This window comes from Salvia hispanica, chromosome 4, assembly GCF_023119035.1.
Source record: "Salvia hispanica cultivar TCC Black 2014 chromosome 4, UniMelb_Shisp_WGS_1.0, whole genome shotgun sequence".
Taxonomy (NCBI): Eukaryota; Viridiplantae; Streptophyta; class Magnoliopsida; order Lamiales; family Lamiaceae; genus Salvia; species Salvia hispanica.
In genome coordinates this window covers 48,691,133-48,716,973 of record NC_062968.1, presented here as the reverse complement: position 1 = coordinate 48,716,973, position 25,841 = coordinate 48,691,133, and the positions used below count along the sequence as shown (strand labels likewise).

At 36.6% G+C, this 25,841-nt stretch overlaps 5 protein-coding genes across 6 annotated transcripts in view; 1 reads left to right on the top strand and 4 right to left on the bottom strand.

Annotated features, from left to right (window-relative positions):
• The window catches only part of LOC125221293, a 1,448-nt gene extending 695 nt beyond the window's left edge, over positions 1 to 753 (bottom strand). The window contains exon 1 of the mRNA XM_048123415.1: positions 265 to 753. Coding sequence (XP_047979372.1) covers positions 265 to 753 — 489 coding nt within the window. The remainder of the gene's footprint in view (positions 1 to 264) is intronic.
• Positions 754 to 4,696: 3,943 nt separating this feature from the next.
• On the bottom strand, positions 4,697 to 5,835 carry LOC125222339 (LOB domain-containing protein 1-like). Of its 2 annotated transcripts, none has more exons than XM_048124868.1 (2): positions 5,601 to 5,835; positions 4,697 to 5,290 (listed from the first exon to the last, which is right to left on the bottom strand). In XM_048124868.1, exons 1-2 carry the CDS (start codon positions 5,814 to 5,816, stop codon positions 4,955 to 4,957), a joined length of 552 nt encoding a protein of 183 aa, XP_047980825.1. In that variant the 5' UTR covers positions 5,817 to 5,835; the 3' UTR covers positions 4,697 to 4,954. The 2 variants fall into 2 exon arrangements, with proteins under 2 accessions (XP_047980825.1, XP_047980826.1); XM_048124869.1 differs by having other exon boundaries at positions 4,697 to 5,287.
• A 3,800-nt stretch (positions 5,836 to 9,635) lies between these two features.
• Positions 9,636 to 13,094, top strand: LOC125222337 (phosphatidylinositol transfer protein 2-like). Its single transcript, XM_048124865.1, has 10 exons — positions 9,636 to 9,814; positions 10,029 to 10,059; positions 10,146 to 10,294; positions 10,434 to 10,525; positions 10,644 to 10,651; positions 10,744 to 10,815; positions 10,926 to 11,093; positions 11,784 to 11,879; positions 12,217 to 12,339; positions 12,695 to 13,094. The coding sequence occupies exons 1-10, from the start codon at positions 9,795 to 9,797 to the stop codon at positions 12,791 to 12,793; spliced, it is 858 nt and encodes a 285-aa protein (XP_047980822.1). The 5' UTR covers positions 9,636 to 9,794; the 3' UTR covers positions 12,794 to 13,094.
• Positions 13,095 to 13,166: 72 nt separating this feature from the next.
• LOC125222338 (tetraspanin-3-like) lies at positions 13,167 to 15,660 on the bottom strand. The gene is made up of 2 exons (XM_048124867.1): positions 15,090 to 15,660; positions 13,167 to 13,647 (listed from the first exon to the last, which is right to left on the bottom strand). Exons 1-2 carry the CDS (start codon positions 15,600 to 15,602, stop codon positions 13,312 to 13,314), a joined length of 849 nt encoding a protein of 282 aa, XP_047980824.1. The 5' UTR covers positions 15,603 to 15,660; the 3' UTR covers positions 13,167 to 13,311.
• A 5,369-nt stretch (positions 15,661 to 21,029) lies between these two features.
• Positions 21,030 to 22,418, bottom strand: LOC125221292. The gene has a single exon (XM_048123414.1). The coding sequence runs from the start codon at positions 22,416 to 22,418 to the stop codon at positions 21,030 to 21,032; it is 1,389 nt and encodes a 462-aa protein (XP_047979371.1).
• Between the last annotated feature and the right edge of the window lie 3,423 nt (positions 22,419 to 25,841).

Below are 25,841 nucleotides of genomic sequence, written 5' to 3'. Positions count from 1 at the left end.
CTAGGTTGTGAATACGTTTTTCTTCTTACTAGATCTGGCCAAGTCCCCTACTGGAAAACTCATGAGGAGATTCATCGAATTTTCCTACTTGACCTTCTTAGTAAAAAGCCTTAGACTTGTTTATTATATTTCAATAATAAACCATTATATTATATTATTTGTTCTCATAAATAGGTAAACAAGTGGATGTGGCGTTTCTCGTATACATGCACAAGCTGACCGTACAAAGGCATGTACGCTCGAAGCATCTTTTAGTATACAAACCCCAACATGGCACTCATCAGGGGTTGGCTTTCGTAGGAACTCCGGACCAAAGACTTCCCGCATGCCCTTACAAAACTGCCGGAGCACCTCTAGACTAGTCGTCTCACCCATCTGTAGGTATTCGTCGAACATATCAGCCGGTACGGCATAGGCAAGCTGCCTTGTTGCAGAGGTGCATTTCTGAAAAGTAGACAGTCCGATCCGGCCAGTGCAATCACTCCGGAGGTTGAAGCAACCGTACCGGTCCGCCAATGTCGTCGCTATATGGGTGAAGAGTGGTCGCGACATTCTGAAACGCCGACGGAAAATCTCAGCTGGGTAATGGGGGTTAGCGCTAAAGTCGTCTGCCATAAGCCGTTCAGCCGCTCCGACATGGTCTCGTGGGATTGTCCGACGATGACGAATCTCACGAGGGATCGCCGCCGCCGCCGCCTCATCCTCCTCGTCGGCTTCCCTCTGCACCTCTTGAATAAGAATCTCATGCTTCATTCCACAAATCATCCATAAATAGCAATGGAAATCCACAAATTTTTAGAGATAGAAAAATTGGATAGAAAGTGAAATGGGTGTAAAGATGTGTGTGAAGAGAATATGAAAATGGGAGGAATATTTATAATAAAAATAATTAAAAATTCGAAATTAAAAAAAAAAGAAAAAGGAAATCGGCGACCGCCGCGGTGGTTTCGCCGTGCAATAGATAGCTGCGGCGGCCGCCGCGTTTCTCTCTCCTCCGGCTCGTCCTCGGCGCATTCGGGGCGAAAGCCCTTCCGCCCACAAAAGTCGTCCACCTCCGGGGCGGCCTCTTCCGCCACAGTAGACAGGCGCGACTTAACCGCAATCGGGGTGTTCGGCACGGCGCCCCTACTGTGGATGCTCTTAGTGTCTATCCTGATACTATTGCGTGTTTAGCTTACATATTTGTTTTTTATGGGCCCTAGCCCCTAGGTAAAAGTGGTGACCCGTGTAACATGACCAACAACATGGTACAAGCTCTGTTACTATATGCAAACATTAATTTTAACTACAATTTTCTATTTCTTTTTGTTATTTTACAAATTTCATATTAAAATGTGTTTGAATTTTAAAGTGTTTATTTTTAGGGAGATAGCTAGTGTATATTGCAACATACATATGCACGTGAAATTGTTTGACGGCGAATAGACAATCTATAGATTGACTAAATGTTCTATTAACCAAATTTCAAATTTTTAAGAGGAACAAAAAATTGTAATTCATGGTATTGGACTAATGGACTCCACAAAACTGTACTATTGATAGGGTCCGCGATTCAGCAAATCTCGCTGAAGATCATCTCTAATATATCTTTCTTAATGGTCTAACATATCTTTTATTTTAATTAGTTATCTTTATTTATTTGCAACTAGCTATAAGCCAGGTCCCAAATTTTGAGAGGGCTGTTAGACCGAATTCATATACTATGATTCTAAGAAAAACAATAGTACTATTAATGTATATGAACTACTACAACATTCGCGAAGTAAAATTTCCATTTTGTTAAGTTTATAGTAATTGTTAATTTTATTGCACACAAGACCCATGATGTAATTACTAAAGTTGGAAGTTGTTTCATACTTTGTTAAACCAAAGTGTAGAAAAAAGTGAAAAATAAGAGCAAGGTTGGGCCATAATTGAAAAGTATGTCCCATTTAATTTGTACATAATCAAACATAATCCGGTCTTGCATATTATTATTCCGTAACTAACTAAATTCCTCCCCCCAAAAGAAATCTGAATTGATGTCCACATTATATATTGTGAAGTTATGAAGTATGGAAAATCTGCCGACAGGTTTGGAAGCACCCTATTCTTACTTTAGGAAATTTATAACTTATGTTTTCCGGGTAACTATATTTCTCAAATCAAAATTGCATCTTGCGATGTTAAGTGATATTTGCGAAGAATAAAATGTTGGATCTAAGTCTGATCAATCTAGTTTGATGGGGTCGTAAGAGTGACGAAATATTTCATTTTAAGAAATTAAATATAATTGATATACGTTCTGAATAGATGATCATGATATATATATTTTTTTTAAACTGATTCTCGATAAGAGAAAAATAATGGATTAAAGACTACATTATATATGTTCTTGTTAATCAATTCTAATAAACCCAACTCTTTGTACAGAGTTCAATTTTATAGTAATAAGGAAAATAAATAATCTATTTTTATTCAATTATCTTTAATTAATCTAAATTGATTTTTTCGTTTCTTAAATCAACTCTAATTACAGCATTGATTATTTTCTTCAGTTTTACATATTCTCCTCCTTCCAACAAGATTTATATGTTTCGATTTTGATTTTTAATTTACAGTTATACAAAGTTTCATGCATTGAGTCATGCATGTCAGTACAATATTTGCGAGCACAAACCATATAAAGTAATACTCCTACTAGATTTTATTTTTCGTGAATCAGAACTACTAAGAGGTCATATGTAACTCAATGAATAAAACTTATAGTGAGAAGATAAATTAATCGATCGTAATACTCCCTTCGTTTCAAGTAAGATGACCCCTTTCTTAGGCGACACGAGATTTTATGCAATTATATTTTGTGTGTGAAGTGGAGAGAGTAAAAATAAGAGAGAGAATAAAATAGAGAGAAATGTATTTCTATTATTAGAAATGAGTAATTTTGGATGAGACAAACTAAAAAGGAAATTGAATTATCTTCGATGACACAGACGTAGAAGTCACTGGTAACATAGAGTTGTCAATTTAATAGAGAAAAGAACAATTTAAACGTCAAAAACCAAGTGCGACTTTGATTAAAGATCTTAGAAAACATTCCATGTTAAATGACATTTTGTTTTTTCTCGTAAATCCATGCATATCCCATCAGAATCTTTGATTCGGCGGAGAGTAACGTCAATTAATATCCACACATTAATTAATTTTCATACCATAGATAAATAGGACTAATAATATGATCCAGAATTTGAGCTCATTTTTCAAGCAACAAATAAAAATAACGATGATTATGTTGAAATAGCGTAAATCATGGAAGTATAAAGGACGTGGTCTTCTGAGATACTTACACATTGCGTCGGCAACATTTAAAGGTTTTATATTGGTTCAATTACCCTCATGACTTATGTTCAGTAAGTCTTTATTATATTTGGAGTATTTGCAGAGATAAAACCAGAGTAATAATTAAGTTTCAATGATTTATAAAGTCAATAGAAAGGAAAAAAATGACTAATAAAATCAAATTCGCTAACCAAATCAAATTGCTTTGGATGTAAAGTTGCGTGTGTAAACATAAAGAAATAGGAGTAATAGGCAATAATTGTACCTAAGTCAATTCCATTGAGCAAGTTGTATTTCAGGTCTGATCCACTTAGATTGGGGCTAATTTGATTATAATTTTATTAGATTAAAAATTATTAATTATGATGCTTTAAATTTAGCAGACTATTTGGGGCAGTCTTTCGATTAAAGGTTGCTTTCCTAAGAGTAAGTGTTTAGCATCTCTGATCTCAAGTTAGCAATCAAGTGGAAACTAAGTAATTCAATTTTATTTTATTAATAATTACTGAAAAACCAATTAAGATTATAGATTGATGTATACAGTTGGCTGAATTGGACCACCAATGTCTAGGAGAGATAATATTTCGGGGTTTTTAAAATTGATTTAACAGTCGATTTATGCACGAAGTCCACTTATTTCACGTATCTGTTTATACTTGTAATAACATTGAGTTATTTGTTAACCAAATAACTCCAAATTCTATGTGATATGCTCATTGAAATTACCAAATTGGTATTCAAATAGTATAATCACAAAAAAGGGGTGGAACACATTAATTTATTTTGAGGGGCGAAACACATTACTTTATTTCGGTGAGGGCTATATATAAAAAATTTAGAGTTCATAATTTTGACACAAAATTAACCTATTTCGTGATAAGGGCTTGTTCATAACAATTTGCACATAATATAAAAAAATTTGACAGTAATATCACAATGGTTTGCAAAAATTTTATAGTAATATGTGAATTGAAAAAAAAAAAAAAAGGTTGACAAGTGTTGGTTGCAAAATGCAAACACAATCTTAGTATTTCTATTCATATTTTTCTCAATATCTGAATTCAACTATTGCAAAAGGAGAATTTAACAATTACAGAACGGGCACAAGAAACATCAATGGAAGGACCTCTCGACGTAAAACATCAGTGGATTGTTTTGGCCATAATATGTATAAACACATACTACATCGGATAGAACAGTTGGTTAGTATTATTTTAGTTATTTGGGCTAATGTACAATTTATTTCCCGCTACAACTACCAAACTAAAAATTGGTATAATAAAAAAATATATACACATAATAAACCGCACTAACATGTGTGTGTGAAATGTTTGAATTGATGAGAGTAAAAACATTAGGTAAACCGGAAAGTTTGGGATGTGGAAAAAGACACTAGGCCTTTCAAAATTTATGATAGATAGAAATATTACATGAAAAAAGGGGAAATTTCCTCTACCCCAAACATAATCATTAGTAATTAATCACCCTAATTATTAGTACTATGCTCCAACTACTAACTCAATTCATATAGTACAATCAATCACCTTTATTTAACGACCGATCAATACTTCCCCTAATTATAGCCCATAGCTTAAAAACATGATTACAATCCTCATTTTTCCACCAACGGCCCCGATCAGTTCCAAAGAGGCTGCTCGGATGAAAACCCGAGGTCATCGTCGTCTGAAAACGACGTCGTGGTGGAACCGATGATGTAGGTAGCCAAATTATGTTGGTGATAATTTTGCGAAGACATGTCCATGCAAATAATGGCCATGAGATTAGCATTTTGGGATTGCATGTTTAGTAGCTGAGCCTGGGCTTTAGCTAGTTGCTGGTGGAGGTCGTTCACTTGTTTCTGAAGCTGCCAAATAGCGCCGGCGCACCCATACACCGGCTCTCTTAGCCTTGCATTCGCCTCGTACACCATGCTGCTCACCGCGTCCTCCCTTTGACCCTCCGGAACCTCCTGCTTTTCACATAGGGACAAGTCTTAATTTTGTTACTTCAATTATACTCTCATTGACAAAAGTCAAAACAGACGCAATATTATTGTACTACTACTAAAAAGGGGTTGTTAGGTTTGCAAATATAGTATATCTTGAGATTAAATATTTCATGAGATTGATTCTCACATCTCAATCTTTGATGCTTAATTATGTGATAATTAGTCATAATCACCTCCCTCGAACTAAAATAATCTCACAACTCAATCCTAGTATACATCTCAGAATTATTTTGTCTAACAAACCGAGCGGCCATTAATAGTAGAATATTCTTACCTGCAAGAACTTGATGATATTGCTGGCACCAAAGACACGGTGAGCAGTGCTGAACTTGAGAGGGTCATGAGGTGGGAAATAAGGAGCAAGGACGCATTTTTCAACGCATCGACGGCGCAGAATCTTGCAGGCGGCGCAGGGGCTGAGCACCACCGCTGATTGAGGAGATGAGGAGGAGGAAGGTGAACTTGCACTTATGTCGTCACTGCCCTCCATTTTTTCAAGGATTTGTTTTTTGTAGATTTTCAGTGTGGAAGAAAAAATTAAGGTTGGAAATTTATAGAAGCAGAGGGGCGAGTCGTTTTCTTTGAACAGAAAAGCTATACATTTTGACATGGTTGTTAGTTACTCTGTTCAGTTAGAGTTAGTATAATTTTTCTCTTTCTTATTTTTTTTAAAAGCTGTGTGAAATTATAGATTACAGTTTTTGGACTTTTGGGAGGCAAGACGATTCAATGCTCATATACATAGCTTTTTAAGTATAACTTAACTTTCTGTTTTCTTTATAAAAATTGTAAAATGACGGGACATGCGTTTTTAGACAAAACCACATGTTATATTGAAAACAATAAATTTCTACCCTTCCAAAATTGTCGGGAAATCAATTCCTCATCTGTTAATAGGTTAAACAAAAAGAAAAAGCAAATAAGAAAAAAGAGGAAGAAATAAGCATCAGTCACAATATAAGAATTTAAAGTGGAAATTTCCGAATAAATTATTTTATTATATGTGAAATCAGTTATAGAAAAGTTATATTGTTGCCATATAACACTAGAGAAATTGGGATATGGTTGTACTTGTAGGCTTGTACTGTTCATGAATTTATAGAAGAAAAAAAGGAATAGAGGTCCACACGGCATTCAGTGGCAACTGCAAATTGTAACCATTTAAAATTTTCAAGAAAAATTTTAAACTGTCGACGATCTCTTGAACACAACCACTGCATTATTGTGTAGGGAATAATAGATATGTATATTATACTGGAGAGTTGCATCAACTTTTGGTTTTCAATATCATATTTCATGTGATATTGAATATATGTGACCTGCACTAATAAAATAATAGTAATATGATAGAATCGGCTATGAACAACGAATCATAGGATCGGTTTTGTTATGATTTGTGAGCATAAAGATAATTATATTAAAATAATGGAATTTATATTAAATCATGAATTTATAATTTTTCTCAATTATTTTATCATTTTTTAAATAATGTCTTCTACTGATTTTTGTAAATGGATGAGACAATGAAAAAAATTAAAATATTATAATTTATTTATCCAATTTTATAAAACTGATTATAATCATATTAAATTTCATAGTTCAGATAACTAGTATTCTTTAAAAAAAATTGATATGATATCACCTTTTTAAAACTAATATATACATATTTAGCCATATAGATAGGTCAGTTAGTTTGAAATGTTTATCTTTTGAATTTCTTTTAGTTTGAACTTTAGTCATTAAATATTAATGTACTACTAGTAAACTGATCACTTTCCTTAGTCTTCCTAAAGTCTGGTGGCTAGTTGAGTTAGGTTTATCTTGACCATTGTGTAACTATATATCCATTTTCCACAAATTTAGCCATTCACTCATTCTCATTCGTTTACTGAAAGGGTCTATTTAATTAATCCTTCTTTAAAATGAATATATTTTCGAAACTACCAAACTAATTATCTCATTCCACTTGCGCAATTTAATGTAGCTAATCGTTAAATATTTATTTTATTTTAATTATAATACCAAACACTTGCAAATAAGTCATATAGGAGTATCTATATTTAGGTGTTACCTTATCAAATAGGAGTAGATGCTTAGACTCTGACTTAAACTATCGAGTCCGTAGTATAAATAAACTATCGAGTCTGATATACTCCCTCCGTTCCACTTTAGCAGTCCCATTAACTTTTCTGCACTCGTTTTGTAAAAATGATAATAAATAGTTAAAGTGGAGAAATAATAAAGTAAAAAAGAGAATAATGTAGATAAGACTCTTCTCTATATTATTCTCTTTTTTACTTTATTATTTCTCCACTTTAACTATTTATTATCATTTTTACAAAATGAGTGCAGAAAAGTCAATGGGACTGCTAAAGTGAGACGAAGAGAGTAATAAAAGCTTTAAAAGTATACACACAAAAAAAAGTCAATTTTGAGTACGTTTACAAAATTGCCCTATTTTTGGTAGAAATGCCATAAGGCCCATAACAAAGTCTTATACAGTTCCTTTATAATTTTTCATCATTTTAAGCTCAGGTTGGATTTTCTGGGTGCATAATGATGGGCCGTTGGTATATAATGCATTAATGTGCAGCTTAGTTTTCTCCAGGCCCATTTGAGTCCAAGTATAATTATCATACCACCATTTTTACTCCTCCCACCATTAGAGCATTACTAAGGACACACATAAACGAGAGCGTAAAGTATAATAACTATCAAATTTACCTCTTTTTTTTATGATAAATCATTCTACGAGAAGAAAGATAAATGAGAATGTGTTATACATTTTTTCATTTTGAGAAAGAACTTCATCTCTCCATCAATGGAGAGGTAAAATCTTATAATTACCATATTTATCTTTTCTTTTCATAAAAAGGCATTCTCCAATGGAGAAGATATCTGAGAAGATAGTAATATATATTATGTTTCAATGCATCTTGTACTATTTTTTGTTTAGAAAATAATTTATCTTTCTATATATTTTTTTCTTTTTAAATTTGTTGTTTTTGGAAAGATATATATATATATTTTATTTTTCTATATACTTTTTTTTTTAAAATTTATTGTTTTTGGAAAGATATATATTTTTTATTTTTTTAAAAGATAAATAGATGATATAGCTTATCATTGGAGATGTTTTTGAAAAAACACTTTTGAGCAAAAGATTTGTCGTTTTCTGGGTATATTAAGTCTAGTAAAATATTGTTAGAGTTTTGCAGTGAAAGATTGCAAATTAACTAAATTCCCAAAACTGAATCTATTTAGTAATTGTAAGATTAAACTAATTCATGCATAATGCAAGTTGTTTGCTGGAAATGCTTTTAAATTACAAAATGAATAAATGCTAAAATGTGAATTCTACGAATTAGAGTCATCTTGATTGATTTTCTAAAGAATCGTCAGTTGCTTCCTAGTATCCAACATGAATCGTTATATTCTATAAAAAAAAATCGATCTGTTTTCCGAACTCCTTATTCAATATTTTTGTGGGCAAAACTTATCGAAATATTCACTGGCAAGAATAAAAGAGAGACATTACTTTAAGCCACATGGAGAAGGAGATGAATAATTTTATTTTATGAAATTAACTTGAAAATTTTGAATCTCTCTTGTAGGAATTTCCAAATTTTCAAGTAGTGAATTAGGGTTTCTTTCTTATGTAGTCCCATTTCTATAAAGTTATGTTGTTTTATTTAGAGTCGTAAATGATTGAAGATTTTAGTTTATTTTGATGAGATAATGAATTAATAATTTGTACAAATATTCATGCGAAATTCTATTTATATATTTTTTTATGGTGGTACTGTTGTTTAACTATGAAACTATATATGTTTTTAATAACAGTAACGACATAATTTTTGTATTAGATATTTAAAATATTTTGATTTATACATTAATAAATATTTCGATTCAATCGATCAATATTTAATTAATCAAATTTCATACAAATATGATTCGCACTTCATTAAATAAATAAGCGTTTATTGTTTTTTATTGTATACTCCAATGTAGTGCATGGAAAATTTCACTAATTTCATATTTGATACGACTAATTTAATCTAAAATTTATGTTTTCGACCCGACTAATTTAATTAAACCTTTTATTTTGATTTGAGCCCCCCAAGTTATTTATCAAAAAATGATTAGCAGCCATGTGTATGATTTATGAACTATAGGGGCTGCACACATTTCTTGAATGATAATTGAAACCTCTCATTTTGACTTTCCCAAGAAAATTAAGAATATGGATATTGACACGCTTCACCGTCTTAACTCTTAACCCATCACATCGATTCTATTCCATTACACATACAAAATTTTCTCATTTTCCTTTCCCTACATTTTCTGACCATATCAAACAAAATCCTCGCCGCTTCCGTTCTTTAATCCTTCTCCCACCAAATTCTAATCTTTTTCGTTTCCGCTTTAACAAATTTTCAAGGAACGGAGGGGCTGCTTATAATTCATAATGGTTCAGATTAAAGAGTTGTATCCTTTCTTTCCCTGTGTTTGTTTCCTATCTCTGCCTATGATCATCGCGTTTTTTGTGCATTTTGTAATGAATCCTGATGCAATTGCTTGAATTCCATGCTGTTTTTTCCAGGAAATTTCCGAAAGTTTTTATTTTTATTCGAATTTTGCAATGCATACTCTGTTTTTTCCTTGACCAACCCGCTTTTTCCTTACTGGGGTTGTGTTGCAGTCGGATTGTTATGCCGTTATCATTGGAAGAGGTAATTGCTACAAATATTTCAAGGAATTACAGCATTGGTATATATTTCTCATGTAATGCTCATTTGATTATTTTGGTTTTTGGCAGTTTCAAGTAGCTCAGATGTACATGGTTATGAAAATGCAGCAACAGAACACCAATTCGACGGAAGGGGTGGAGGTGCTGGAGAACAAGCCTTTCGAAGACGACGAAATTGGAAAAGGCCAATACACTTTGAAAATTTATAGGCTGCAAAGGTAGTTTTTGTTGCTTTCTTAGGATTGTGTTTCTATCTAAATGCTGTTTATCATCTTCCTCTGTATTTAATGTTATTGTTATGGTGTCAATCTTTGGTATTGGATTATGGGTTTATTTACTTTAATCTGTTATTTTCAGCAAAGCTCCTACTTGGCTATCTAAATTTGCCCCGGCCGATGCTCTTGTGATGCAAGAGGAAGCTTGGAATGCATATCCAAGGTGTAAATCAGGTTTGTTCCCTGTATCTATTCATGTTATCATCTGAATATTTGTTTAAGTTGTCTTTTGTCTTAAAATATTTTCATCGTTGTTCATTTCATGGGGCGAATCTCAATCCAACTCGAGCAGTAATCAAGGTAAATGAATGATGTATGTTGTTTGATTTTCTATCTACAGGCGATCTTCCTGGATTGTGATGATAGTTTTTTGGGTTTTTGATGTATTTCAGTGCTTGTATTTCACAAGGTTTATTCTTACTATAGAAACCATTCACGCAGCTGACTGCGGTCTATCTGAAAATGTAAGTTATATGCCAGCTCATGATATTTTGGAAACAAGTTTGTGATGTAGGTGTTTCCATGAGCAAGGTTGTAATTCATTTTCCTTTTGGTTTTCTCGTCGGACATGTAGATGCATGGCCTCACTAAAGAGCAATTGGCAGCTAGGCAGGTGGAGACTCTTGACATAGCTTCAGATTCCAGAGATTATTGGAGCTATATAATTGGGGCTAGCAATTTCGATTTTTCTCAGTTTCAATCAGCTCGAACTGGCCGTGGTCCATTATTAGATCGATGGCAGGTTGGTGTCTCCTCTTCATTTACCTGGAACAAACCAAAGTTGTGGGTGTCTTTTTTTTCTATCTTCATTTACCTGGAATGAACCAAATATTGCCCATTCTTCTGAAAAATGTCTATGAGTTCCTTTGGTTATCTATGACGCTGAAACTAGTTAGATGCTTTCGAACAAATAATATTATGTTACTTGTAATTGTCATACAATCCAGAAAATTCAGATTATATTTAACAGGTTTCTCGATGCCTAATTGTGAGTGTCAGCATTAGGGCATTAAATGTTAGAGGTTTCTCGATGCCTAGTTCAGATTCAATATAACAGGTTTCATCGACTATTTCTGCAAATGATGTCTGGAAAAAAATCTGTAATAAATTGAAATTGATCATCAACTTTATTGGCTCAAGCATGATAGAGAGTATTTGAAAATCAGTTAGGAATCATTATCAAACTTTAGCGACTAAAGAATGAAGTATATGTCCATGATATTCCACCCAGAGGAAATATATCGTATTGAAACAAATCATAGATATGGTAGTAACACATATTGGGCCAGATTTATTTCCTTTCAGACTCTATATTTAACAAGAACTGCATGGAGAAGATGCATTGAAATGTATGCTTTTGCTCTCCCATTAGCAATGTGCCCTAAATAAGGTTTTTCTTCAGCTTCATTACTTCATTACTTGATGTTTACAGGAGCAATGTGATCCAGTTATGACAGCTTACAAGTTGGTTACGATAGATGTCCCGTACTGGGGCTTCGGCAGTAAACTTGAACAAGCTTTGCTTGCGGTATGATTTTTAGTAGGATAATATGTCAATGTTCTAGAGTAGGACAATTTTCACAAATCCTATGTTTCGTCTCACATTTATTTCATGCACAATACCGAAACGAGTATACTGTAAAAGTAAATAGTCACTGAAGTATGTATCATTTTTCCTCAAGCACATTTTGATGGCATATACCTCGTAGCCTCGTAGGATACCCATCCCTTGATACCACCTAGTTTAACTGAATGTTACACCTATAACATCCATGTAGTTTGAATGAAACTTTATCCATCATATTTGCATTTGATCTTGTTTTTCACATTATGTACTTACGGCCTTTGTCTTCGTAATATTTCAGGGGGAAAAGGCACTCTTTCTTGAAAGTCATAGAAATTGCTTCGGTTGGATCGATGAGTGGTTTGGGATGAATGTGGATATGATGCGTGAGCTCGAGAAACAAAGTGATTCTTCATTGAACGAGGTAAAATATGATTCAAAAACCAAAGCATCAATTCTGACTTGAGGAAATGTTGCTGCTATGTACTCGTACATCTCTTCCCTTAGGAATTTTATAGTATATCCGTAGCTCTTCGTGTTGTCCTGAGTTGCTGCACACGCATATTCTTCCTTTCTATCAAAGTAAAAAAAAAAGATGAGCAACGAAATTTGTTATTATATCCTCTTTTATTCCGATCCCTGTGCCAATAATTGATATGCCATGTCACCAAACGTTTGAGGTCCCTTATACCACTTCAAATGACATGATTGTTTTTATTTGAATAAGAACTTTGTGTAACAACTAATGCCAGATATTTTAAATTCTCGTGCTGATGCAGAAATTAGGTAGGCCTGGTCTAGTTGAAAACGGGATGGAATCAGATGGTAGACTAGAAGGTGCTGGTGCTAAGGATCTCGTAAGAGTTCCTGAATCCTAGATATCATGCTTCTGATCTTGCTCAGTTACGTTAGTTCTCGTCTCGTGAAGACATCGGGGCGTGTTCGACTGTAGAAGACTCTAGGCATAGATCAACACGTGTGAAAAGGTCAAATTCCTTCTACCTCTTATTTTTGGTTAGAAGCTGGAACACAAATTTAGACATCTGATAACAAAAGCTGCTGCTGCTTTGATGCATTTAGATTATTTGAATCGTATCCTAGTTGTAATTTATTCTTTTGTTCACATTGTTAATAAGTATAGTAATGTTATCTCGTGTAAATAATTGATTTAGACTATCATCTACTGGTCAATCGTTCGATGCTTAGGGGCTGTCTAATAGAGATAGTTAACAATTTTAGTAAAAAGATAAGTTTAAACAAGAGTTACATATATTATTCCAATGATCAAATGGTTACTTCAAATCATGATCTCTAAAATGATGCAATCTTCTATTCCACGCAAATTCCCTAATAAGTATCCACAAGTTTATGAAATTGCTTTCTTTCTTCGTTCGGGTCAGAAAAGCCGGCTAGGGCGAGCTTTCTGCATACGGGTCTCACCATGGGGATCATCGAGCTGTTTGTTGTGTCTGACAGCGGCTAAGGCAACGACATACACTAAAACTAAGACGATGAGGATGATAACGTTGATGACTGAGACTCTTCTCCAGCTCTTCTTGAGGCTGGCTAATACGCCGGCCTTGCATGAGCCGCAGCTGTAGCATAGCTGATGCTGCTCGTTGCTCCACTGTGCACAGTCAGGGTCCGTTCCAGTCAGCCCTCCGCCCGAGATCCAGAATGTCTCATTCATGTATGTGTACCCACACGACGTTGGTGGCTTGCAGCATCCCGACTACGTACAATTTTCAAATTTCATGTTAATATTAATCATAAAGAAATAAATTATGGATTTTATTCTTACAGAAGCCACCAAACGTCCGTATCTGATCAAACATTTATCAGCACGTCGAAATAACCAATCATACGGAGATTATTTTTAAATTGTTTTAGTTCATACGAATATAAATGTTATTTTAAGATCATTTTACTTTACACGATCTTATGCCTTTCATATGAAATAAAACAATCTAAAAATGACTTCTGGCTTAGCAAGAAATGATCTCTGTATGTAGGATTTAATTATGCATATATCATCATATTAACTCTTGTGTTTTTACGCTAAAAAGAAAGAAAACACCTGCATATTGCAACATAAATAAATCAGAGAGATAGTTAAACTTACCAACTTTTCCGAAGCAAATGAATAAAGATTTTTATAGTGGACTGGGAATAAAGCATGAGAAATAAAAAAGTAAATGAAGACAAAATGTAAAAAGGTTATTTCACTATGTTGTTTGTCCCTTTTGCCTCATTTAGAAGAACAAGCAATAAAAAAGAGTAAAAGAAACACTACTTTTTTATATTCTGCAGCCAAAGAGGTTTAAAGCAAAAGGGTCCATCACTATTCAAGAGAGAGATTTATGCAGAACCCAATAGCTCCTATACGTTTGTGCAACTTGTACTGATGAACTAAGAAATGGTAGTATATACATACTCCATTATTTTCACAAAATTTAGATTACTTTTTGATAATCAAGAATCTGATAATACTACGAGTAATATTTATGGCCCCAATTTGGTCAAGCATTAATAGATGTAGGCAAATTCAAGTCGTTCATTTTAAAAAAATAAACTTTAATCAACTAGATCTAGGATGTGTGTTATATTTAATTAGATTCTCAATTCACATAAAGCATGATTTGCAATTCGTTCGAATCTGTGCTTGGCTCAAATGAACTGACCAATTGGAAAAGGCACTTTAATTGTTTAGATTCTTAAAAAAATAAAGCATTTCTACTTTCATTGAATCAAATAAAAAAATTAAGTGACACAAAAGTGCCACCACCACAATGACACTCTAAATTTTACAATAATAATGGAATCATCAGATAGCTCACCATTTTTCTTATGTAAGTACTCCTCATTTGGTTATGAATTTGATTGTAGGTTATATCCATATTCCCAATTAGGGGTCATTTCTTAATTGGTAAGCTTTCGCATGTTAGACCAACCAAAAATGAAATGAACCTAGGATAATTTAATTTATCAAATAAAAATATCGAAGGGTCACTTAATCAACACGCAAATGCGTATAGCATATTTTTACTTCAGCTTCTCAATTATAGATTTTGTAGTAACATACATAAAAAATATTTCCTCTAAAATTTCTCTAGATCATATATCATTTCACGTATCATATAATATAAATAAAATATTTAAATATGAATTAATTACCTCAATGGGGGTGAGTTTCCTGAGGTAGAAGAGCTCGGGCGACTCAGGAAAACCTCCGACGTATCTATGCAGGTTGCGGCACACGTGCGAGGCCCGAATGCAGTCGCTGATCTTGGCCCAGTAAACGGGAGAGGAAACCCGGTCAGCGAGCCAACCGGAGTAGTCCTGGAGGGAGTAGTCGAGGTACACCCGGTTCATCACGGGGCGCCCGGAGCCCCTCTCCGTGGAGGAGTAGGCGAAGATGACGAAGAAGACGAGGGCCGCGATGACGAAAAACATGGCCCACAGGTAGACGTACATGAGGAAGGTGTTGCGGTAGCAGGCGCCCGCGATGCCCGCCAGCGACACCACCATGACGGCGATGCCGATTAGGATCAGCGGCCACTGGAGGAACTTCATGCAGTCGGTGCTGCTTGCGCGGCTGCTCAGCCATATGCCGCCGCCTATGATTGGAAGGGAAAGGAGGAAGCTTAGGAAGTTGAGGAATCCGATTAGGTTGTTGCTCTTTGCCATGTATCTTCTTTTTTTCTTTTTTTTTTCCTTTGCAAGCTTAGTTTATGAAAGGAAGGGCAATAATGCGAAGTATAGATATATAGGAATGTGGAAAGACCACTTTTTATGGTTTTCACTTTATGATTTTATTTTTTTTCATTATGTTAAATTCTACAAATAAAAATATACCACATAAATATATTTCAATATTGTAAAAGAACACTGTTCTATGTTCTATCTTGATAGTCCACTCATGTGTGGAGGTTTGCACCGACCGGCTCCTTTTTTATTTTTGAAATAATCTCATGTACTCCCTCCGTCCCCATTAGAAGTAGCACTTTGACCGGGCACGAATTTTAAAAAATGTAAAGAAAAGTTGGGTTGAAAAAGTTAGTGGAATGTGAGACCTACTTACCATTTATGGTAAAAATGAAGTGCTACTCTTAATTGAGGACGGACCAAAATGGAAATTAGTAACTCATATTCGGGGATGGAGGGAGTATTATTTTTAATTAAATTTAGTGAAATTTTGTATTGAATTAGTACTATTAATGTCTAATCATAAATTATTAAATACTAGTACTAATTAAATTGATTGTAAACTCTAATATGATTACTAATAAATAAACAAAAATTCAAGGTAACAACCAAATTTATGTCCTATCTTGATAGATAAACAAAGACGTTGGCTAGTCTTTGCCTGATGACAATAGTAAATTACTAATGATAATGCATAATCGTCAAAGTGTTCTATGGAATATTGCATAGCTCTTGTGTTAGAAGATATTGCACAAAATCAGGAATTGATATGGGAGAATATTTCACATTTATTAGTGTAATCTAGGTTTACCATGTATAGAAAATCCTAGGCTATATAATCATGTAAACTCTACATTGTTGATATATTGAATAGAATTAAACCCTTCTACCGATTTCTACATGGCCTCAGAGCAGCAACGATCCAGGCTCAGAAAATTCTCATCACAGCCCTGAAATACCTTTCCCGACCTTTTTTTTCCGACCAGAAATCGAACCCTACAAACCAGCAACATTGCCAGATTCAGATGATACAAAACCAGAACAGCCAGAACAGATAACCAGTTTGAGAAATAGCAAAAGTGTCACCATCGCATTCAAATTAAATGGGAAGAACTACCCCCTATGTTCAAGATTGATCAAGGTGAAAATCAGAGGCCGAGGAGCTATTCGTACATCCGGAACGAACCCCCAGAACCCGGGAGTAAGGGGTTCGACGAGTGGGAGGAGAACGACTTGGTGTTGTTCTCGTGGATCGTCGACAACATCGAGAATGATATCGTCGCCGATTTCGCCCACCACCAAACAACCAAAGCGTTATGGGATAACCTCGCTGTGACGTTCGAGAACAGAGCCGACAAATACAATACCTACGACCTAGAAGAAAAGGCGATAAACATCAGACAAGGAAGTCCCGATCTAGAGACGTATTATCGGAGGATCCACGGGCTGTGGATCAGCATTGACAGAAGCCAGAAACAACCGATTAGCTGTTGCGACAAGGGGATTGATCAGTTCCGAACGCACTCAAACGAGAAGCGTTTAATCAAGTTTCAGACTGGGCTAAATCAGGAGTATGGTTCGATTTGGAGAGACTTCCTGAAGGAGGAGCCGACCCCATCAGTAGAGGGTGCGTATGGATGGGTGAAGACGGAGGCGGCTGACTCAACTTTATTTTACCCAAATAATACACGCAAATGTACGGGGTTATCGTAGCAAACAACAAGTAAGAGTATATCGTATCCCACAGAGACAATTTAGTGTAAACCTAAGTACCACGAACAAATTTCAACTACTATCCAGACGATCGAGAATTTTGGTTTTAAACTAACACTACTAAAAGCATATAAAATCAGAGATTAAAATAAGCACTTAAACAAGAAAACAATTAAGCAAGTTGTAGAAAATGATAGAAAAATATGCAGAATTCAAGGATCCGATGCGCAACTCATAGCCTAACCCAATTGAAACCGATTTACCATTTAAAGTCTCCAGAATTGTTGAATCAATCACAAATATAGATTAAACCCCCTCCCGAGGTGAGAAATCCGTAGATTAGGTGTAATAATTGAAGTCCCCTTCTAATTCTTAGACCTAACTCCTAATAGTTCAATTAGATTAAAGATCCCACTCAAAACCTCAACTCTCCCGAGTTTTATTGAATTAAGGTGTGAATTATTCTTCTTTCAAGGTTAAATATTTTATCTCCTAATTATTCTAAGAAACCCTACACTCCCAATTGGTGATCAAGCAATTGTTAGGAAAAAGCACAAGAATAATTCAAACAATTACAAGAGCAAGATAAAAACGAAGTCAATTGGATTAAAACTGTGAATCAATGCATCTTCACCAAGAATTCTACATGAAAAGTTTAGTTACTCATGTTCATAGTAGAAAACAAAAAGAAACTAAGCAAAACAGTGGAAATCATGATGCGAATCGCAATTGGCGGAAGAATTGAAGCTTGAATCTTCAATCTTCTTCCAAGAGTTCTTCACAAAGAGAGAGCGTGTGTTTTGTCGCTTGTAGAGAATGCCTAGAATTGACCTAATTCTTCCTTCTTATTTTCTCTTCAAAAAATTGCGTTTCAGCTCTAAAAATCGCCAAAATGACGGACCCGGCCGGGTGGAATTAATCCACTGGAAATTCACCCGGCCGGGTGGGAATTCTTCGGTACTCTCTGGAGTCTCGCAGGCTTAATTACGCCACCCGGCCGGGTGGAATTATAGGGTAATAATTCACTCGGCTGGGTGAGATTTTCTGGACAGCGCAGTGTTCGTATAACGGCCATAACTTCTTCTACCGAACTCCGATTGAGGCGTGCGAGATACACACGCGAATATCTTTTGAAGACGAAGAGATTGATATGCATTAGGGGCTTATTGGACTTCAAATATCTAGTAAATATTGTCTCAAACCAAGGCTGCTGCACATCCACATATTTTGTACCTTTTTCTACACATTCTTAACAAAATGGTCAACATACCAACATAATAGAGAAGTAGATATAAACACGCCTAATAATGACGAAATATGCTCAAATTCATACAAAACCGCCCTCTAAAACCATGTAAAATCCAAGTATGTCAACTCCCCCAAACTTACATAATTGCTAGTCCTCGAGCAATGAAGAAAAAAGAACTAAAAGAAGACTTGGATTTAAAGGGATTTTAGACATCATCATCATCTCAAAGAATACGGAATAAAGGAGCATATCACATACAAATTCCATCAAATTAAGATGTTGAATGCACTTTTACTACTAACTCGTATATCACCTTGGATTCATGCTTCACTCGGATGTATATATGTGTGTTTATTCACCTCACTCAAAAGTGTATAAGATATCAAGTAGTCGCTCAAATCAAGCAAAAATGCATGGTTTACCATAAGCTTGCTCAATGTCTAACCTCTCCTCTACCTCGTGTGACAATAAATCAAGAGTCCGAAAGGTCTTTTATTTAGGTTATAACGTCGGCTCTTTGGTAAGGTGAGGAAATATTTGGCTAAAGTGACTGAAATTCCCAAAACGTAAAATCCCAAGAAATCACAACAATCAACTTTTAACTTCAACCATTCTCAAAACACTTCTCGATAATAACTAGACTTTGTCTAATTTCTTCTCAACTTCCAAAGACCTCAAATTATTCTCTATATACAATTTTTTTTCTCTTTTCTCTTTTTTTTTTCTTTTTCTTCTTTTTTTCTTCGTTCACGTTTTTTTTAAGTACAAACTCAACCAACCTTTTTCAATCATACTCTCCCAACTCTTCTTTTCATATCTCAACGAATTTAGAGTCTAAGATTCTCAACCCACTTGATTAGCTTGACAAAAGAAAAGACTTAAGGCTCAAACTTGGCTATCAAGGGTGTTATACATGAAGGTTAGTGTTTAGGTAAAATTGAGGCTAACAACGATGGCCTAACATCTTCCCCTATCTTTAAGGTCGCTATGTAGACTCAAGAAGACCAGGAGCAAGTTCTAGAAACACATGCACAATTGATGATAAAACACACATGAAAGAATTGAAGGCTCAAAAATCTCACTTGGCTAAATAGCATGAATCAAGGCAAACAAGCATTTCCTTACTTATGCACCCTATTACTCAAACTCTCAAGTCAATGGTCAAGTGATAGCTCAAGATGGATGGTTCTTTTATCATAGACGACTAGTCTTCACCCCAATTACTACCAATTTTTTTTTTTCAATTCAAGCCTCAAAATTTCCAATCAATCACAACCAAACAAAACAATTCTATCCTAAAACAAAATAAAAAGCAACAAAAGACAATTAATCAATCTAAAGCACTAAGATAAGTACCTCGTTAGTGTCTCTATCCACCATATCATCCCCCCCAAACTTATTCAAAGCTATGCAAAGAATAAGTTTGAAAAGTTGGTGGAGAAGGGAGACTTACATGGTATGCAAGCAACACAAAACACACTAAAAACAAACTGAAACGATAAAATTAAAAGTACCTACTAGGGGTTCCCTCCCCTACAGTGCCTTTGGTTATCGTCGTTGGCTCGACGTCCTCCATGAGCTGCATCATGTCACGCCATAATTGGTGGTGTTGGCTTTTATGTCAATCTTGGAAGCATAGAGAATCTCGCCAATCTCTTCTTCCACCAAGTATTTTTCAGAGCTCCATCAGAAAGTTTGGTCTCCGCTTTGGATGAATTTTCACCTTTTGTTTTCTTCTCCTTAATTTTAGGATTTGATGCAATCTTTTCTTTAGAAATTGATCCACCACATGAACCAAACATCCACTGCGGCAAAGATAATTCCCCAATTGTGGACTCAATTTCTTGTGCCTTTTGGACTTCTACAACATGCACAGCTTTGCACTCCTTCTTCGTAACCAGTTCCTCTTCCTCACTACTCTTCATAGCATTGTAGATAGATAAGATGTGGCGTTTGTTGCCCATATGAAGAGTGGGCTCTCCCCTCGCTATATCTATCAATGCTTTTCCCGTTGCAAGGAATGGACGCCCCAGGATAAGCGGTACATTCACGTCTTCTTCCATATCCAACACTACAAAATCGACGGGAAATATGAAGTCGTGTACCTTCACAAGAACGTCCTCAACAATTCCTTTGGGATATGTGATGGTTCTATCTGTCATCTGCAGTGTGATTGTAGTCGGCTTGAGAGTGTCGATCTTCATCTTTTTGAAAAATGATAATGGCATCAAATTTATGCTCGCCCCCAGATCACAAAGTGCATTTGTCTGTCTGTCATTTCCAATGACGCATGAGATGTTGAAACTCTCAGGATCTTTAAGCTTGGCCGGCAGCTTTTTCTGAATTATGGCACTACAGTTTTCAGATATGTTCACCGTCTCATAGTCAGTCCACTTCTTCTTCTTGGAGAGCACATCTTTTAGGAACTTTGCATATGTAGGCATTTCTTAAAGTGCCTCCACCAATGGGATATTCAAGTTCACCTTCGTGAAGATGTCTAAGAACCTCGAGAACTGAGTATCTGTCTTCTTCTTCTGAACACGTTGAGGATAAGGGATCCTCACTTCAGCTGGAGTATGAGCTGTAGGTGGTGTGGGTGAAGGTATAGTCGTGTTCTCCTTAGGTGGAGTAGAAATTTGCACTGTCTCATCTTCTTTGACCAATTCCTCCTCTTCAGCTCTCTTTTCTGCTACTCTACCCTCATTCTCGGATGGCATTGAAGGTCCCTCGTAGTTTGTTCCACTCCTCAGATGTATAGCTTTGCAGTCCTTGGGATTGATGATAGTGGTAGAAGGGAATTTTCCCGGTTGCGTAAGAGTGCTCACAGTCTGGGAAATCTGGCTGATTTGAATATCAATGTTCTTCAAATGCGTGGCCATTCCCTGTACATCCGCCTCGACCTTCTCCATCCTTTGATTGTTCTGCTCCATGACCTTATTAGATTGTAGCATGAATGACTTGAGTATGTCCTCCGTGGTCATCTTCTTGGGGTCGTTCATCATCCCATCAGAAACTGTGAGTCCCGGAGGAGGCTGCAGGGCATTATTGGGGTTCCCATAAGAGAGATTGGGATGCCCCTTGTTCCCATACTGGTTGTGTCCTCCACTATAAAAGTTCGGGTGTGAGTTGTTGTAATACCTGTTGACTCCTTGCTGCACATAATTCGCATCCTCCATATTTCCTTGGGGCTCTTGAGACGGTTGCCCCATCGCCATGCAGTCGAACTTCATAGTTAATGCATCCAGCTTGTCAGATAAGGTGCTCATTGTATCATGATCCGTGGTATAAGCCACCCTATGCACCTTACTCCTTTCGTTGCTCCATCCTTCATCACTGGATGCAAGCTCTTCAATCACCTCTATCGCCTCCTCCTCTCCTTTCTTGAGAAGATTACCTCCCGCACTTAAATTTAACTCCCGTTGCGCTTCAGGTAAACATCCCTTAAAGAATGTAATAACTTGCACTGTTGGGGACAGACCATGATTGAGACACCTCTTCAGCAAGGCTTTGAATCTCCCCAATGCATCTCTGATAGTCTCCGCAGGAATCATCTGAAAGGCAATGATCTCGTGTTGCCTCTTAATAGCCTCACTAGGGGGATAGAACTTCTCCAGGAATTTATGGACCATCTGGTCCCATGTTCTAATGGACCTCGTTGCCAAACTCTCTAGCCAATCTTTCGCTGAATCCTCTAAGGAAAAAGGAAACAGTCTCAGTCGGATCCGATCATCTGTCACGCCATTCATCTTCGTTGTGTTGCAAATCTGAATGAACTTGGTAATGTGCTTGTTAGGGTCATCTGAGGATTTGCTCCTAAAAGCAATGTTTTCCGACATTTGGATCAGTCCTCTTTTCATCTCAAAGGTGTTGGCGTCGATATTATTGTGGACTGGTGGGTTTGCTACTCCCTGGTAAACATATTGATTTTGCACTGGTACAGCTGGTGCACGATTGACCTGTCGGCGCAATTCCTCCAGCTGTCGTAAAAGCTCGGCATTAGTGGGAGGAGGGGGTAGTGGGCCATCCGTTGTTGTTCCCTTCTTCGTTCTCCATCAGAATAGGAGAATCGGGATCAAGTTGAATATGATCCTGAACTAGTGATCGAATAGGTGAGAGGTCCCTCCGATCTGAAGATGCTCCTACGCGGTTAGGCGAAGAAGCTTGAATCTTCTTTGTGAGTCTCCTATATGCATTCCTCTTCCAGTTTGATGCTTCGATTTCTGGATCGAAAGGTTCTAGAGGCAAGCCTTTAGAACGTGTGCGCATACACCTGAACAAGAAACACAATTGTGAGAGCTCGAAAAATTAAAAGAAAAAAAATAAAGCAGTAATGTCTGAAGTAGTAATCTTGATTATTATCACGCTATCAAGCTATATAACACAAAAAATTGTCCCCGGCAACGGCGCCAAAAACTTGACTCAACTTTATTTTACCCAAATAATACCCACAAGTGTACGGGGTTATCGTAGCAAACAGCAAGCAAGAGTATATCGTATCCCACAGAGACAATTTAGTGTAAACCTAAGTACCACGAACAAATTTCAACTACTATCCAGACGATCGAGAATTTTGGTTTTAAACTAACACTACTAAAAGCATATAAAATCAGAGATTAAAATAAGCACTTAAACAAGAAAACAATTAAGCAAGTTGTAGAAAATGATAAAAAAATATGCAGAATTCAAGGATCCGATGCGCAACTCATAGCCTAACCCAATTGAAACCGATTTACCATTTAAAGTCTCCAGAATTGTTGAATCAATCACAAATATAGATTAAACCCCCTCCCGAGGTGAGAAATCCGTAGATTAGGTGTAATAATTGAAGTCCCCTTCTAATTCTTAGACCTAACTCCTAATAGTTTAATTAGATTAAAGATCCCACTCAAAACCTCAACTCTCCCGAGTTTTATTGAATTAAGGTGTGAATTATTCTTCTTTCAAGGTTAAATATTTCATCTCCTAATTATTCTAAGAAACCCTATACTCCCAATTGGTGATCAAGCAATTGTTAGGAAAAAGCACAAGAATAATTCAAACAATTACAAGAGCAAGATAAAAACGAAGTCAATTGGATTAAAACTATGAATCAATGCATCTTCACCAAGAATTCTACATGAAAAGTTTAGTTACTCATGTTCATGGTAGAAAACAAAAAGAAACTAAGCAAAACAGTGGAAATCATGATGCGAATCGCAATTGGCGGAGGAATTGAAGCTTGAATCTTCAATCTTCCTCCAAGAGTTCTTCAAGCTTGTAGAGAATGCCTAGAATTGACCTAATTCTTCCTTCTTATTTCCTCTTCAAAAAATTGCGTTTCAGCTCTTCCTCTTCAAAAAATTGCGTTTCAGCTCTAAAAAACGCCAAAATGACGGACCCGGCCGGGTGGAATTAATCCACTGGAAATTCACCCAGCCGGGTGGGAATTCTTCGGTACTCTCTGGAGTCTCGCAGGCTTAATTACGCCACCCGGCCGGGTGTAATTATAGGGTAATAATTCACCCGGCCGGGTGAGATTTTCTGGACAGCGCAGTGTTCGTATAACGGCCATAACTTCTTCTACCGAACTCCGATTGAGGCGTGCGAGATACCCACGCGAAGATCCTTCGAAGACGAAGAGATTGATATGAATTAGGGGATGATTAGACTTCAAAATATCTAGTAAATATTGTCTCAAACCAAGGCTGCTGCACATCCACATATTTTATACCTTTCTCTACACATTCTTAACAAAATGGTCAACATACCAACATAATAGAGAAGTAGATATAAACACGCCTAATAATGACGAAATATGCTCAAATTCATACAAAACCACCCTCTAAAACCATGTAAAATCTAAGTATGTCAGCGGCTCGACGTCGAATCATGCCACCGGCGTCACCACCACCCACCGGAGAAGCCTACGGTGGAAACACCGATTCATCACTTGGGGAAATAGGCCAGGGCTTCGCCGCACAGACCCAATGACCTCCACACCATAACGGACCACCACTGCTACGCTCCGCCACCAACAACCGACCGGGAAACAGGCCCGATACGTCAAAATTGTGGTGTTCCCATTGTGGAAAACAGAAACACACTTGGGAGACCTGCTTCAAATGGCTTGGATACCCAGAATGGTGGGAAGAACGACAAAAGGCCAGGGCATCACAGGCTCAAGCAAAAATCGCGATCGGGGTGAACGAAGATGGAGGGCCACGGCGGATTGAAGCCGGGAACCATGGGGAACCGGCCGGAACTGGAGCAGGGACGCATCAGGAAGCTTCACCGGTCGGTGGAGGAGTGAGGGGCGCCGGGAATTATGCAGAGAACGTCGGCGGCGCATCCAGAGGAGGTAAAGGGTTTGGATTTTATCCAAACCCTAATTTAAAGTTTTGGAATTATGATTTCTTACCCCAGAAGTTTATGAGTTATCGAAAAAGACCCCACCTCATTAAATTTGACCCCCCAGATTTACCGAATATTAAAAATGCACCCCTATCTTCCTTGAAATTAAATGATTACCCTAGCTCTGAGTCAAAAAATTAGTTTGCACCCCTACGAGATTTTTCTGCTGCATTTCATGTGTCTTATATTACTGATAAAAATTCGAAGGGCTGGATATTTGAATGTAGGGCTACCGATACCATGACTCCAGATTGAGATGATTTTCTTGACTTTAGTGAGGTTCCGAGATCATATATTAGAACTGCGGGCGGGGATTTGATTAATGTTGTAGAATCTGGCACGATTGAAATTTCACCTACCTTCCGTCTTGCAAATTGCCTATACGTCCCTACTTTATCTCAGGGGCTGATGTTTATTAGTCATGTGACTAAGAAATTAAATTGTACACTCCTGATGCATCCCGACTTTTGTATCTTGCAGGATATTCAGACGAGGAGGATTCTTGGGCGTGGCACTGAGAAGCAGGGACTCTACTACGTGGACGAGATTGCTCAACATGGTAGTGCGATGCTGGCTCACAGGTCCACGAAGCAGGAAACTTGGCTATGACACCGAAGACTAGGGCACCCCTCCCCTGGTTATTTTAAATGACTCTATCCGAATATTTCTATTCCTTCCGACTTTTCTTGTGAAATTTATGTTTTGGCTAAGAGCCACAGACAGTCATTTAAACCTACAAATACTCGTATGAAATCCATATTTTCTTTAGTGCATTCTGATGTTTGGGGCCCTGCACCAGTTGTTGTGGGGAATGGCTTTCGATATTTTATGATTTTTGTTGATGATTGCACTAGAATGACTTGGATTTA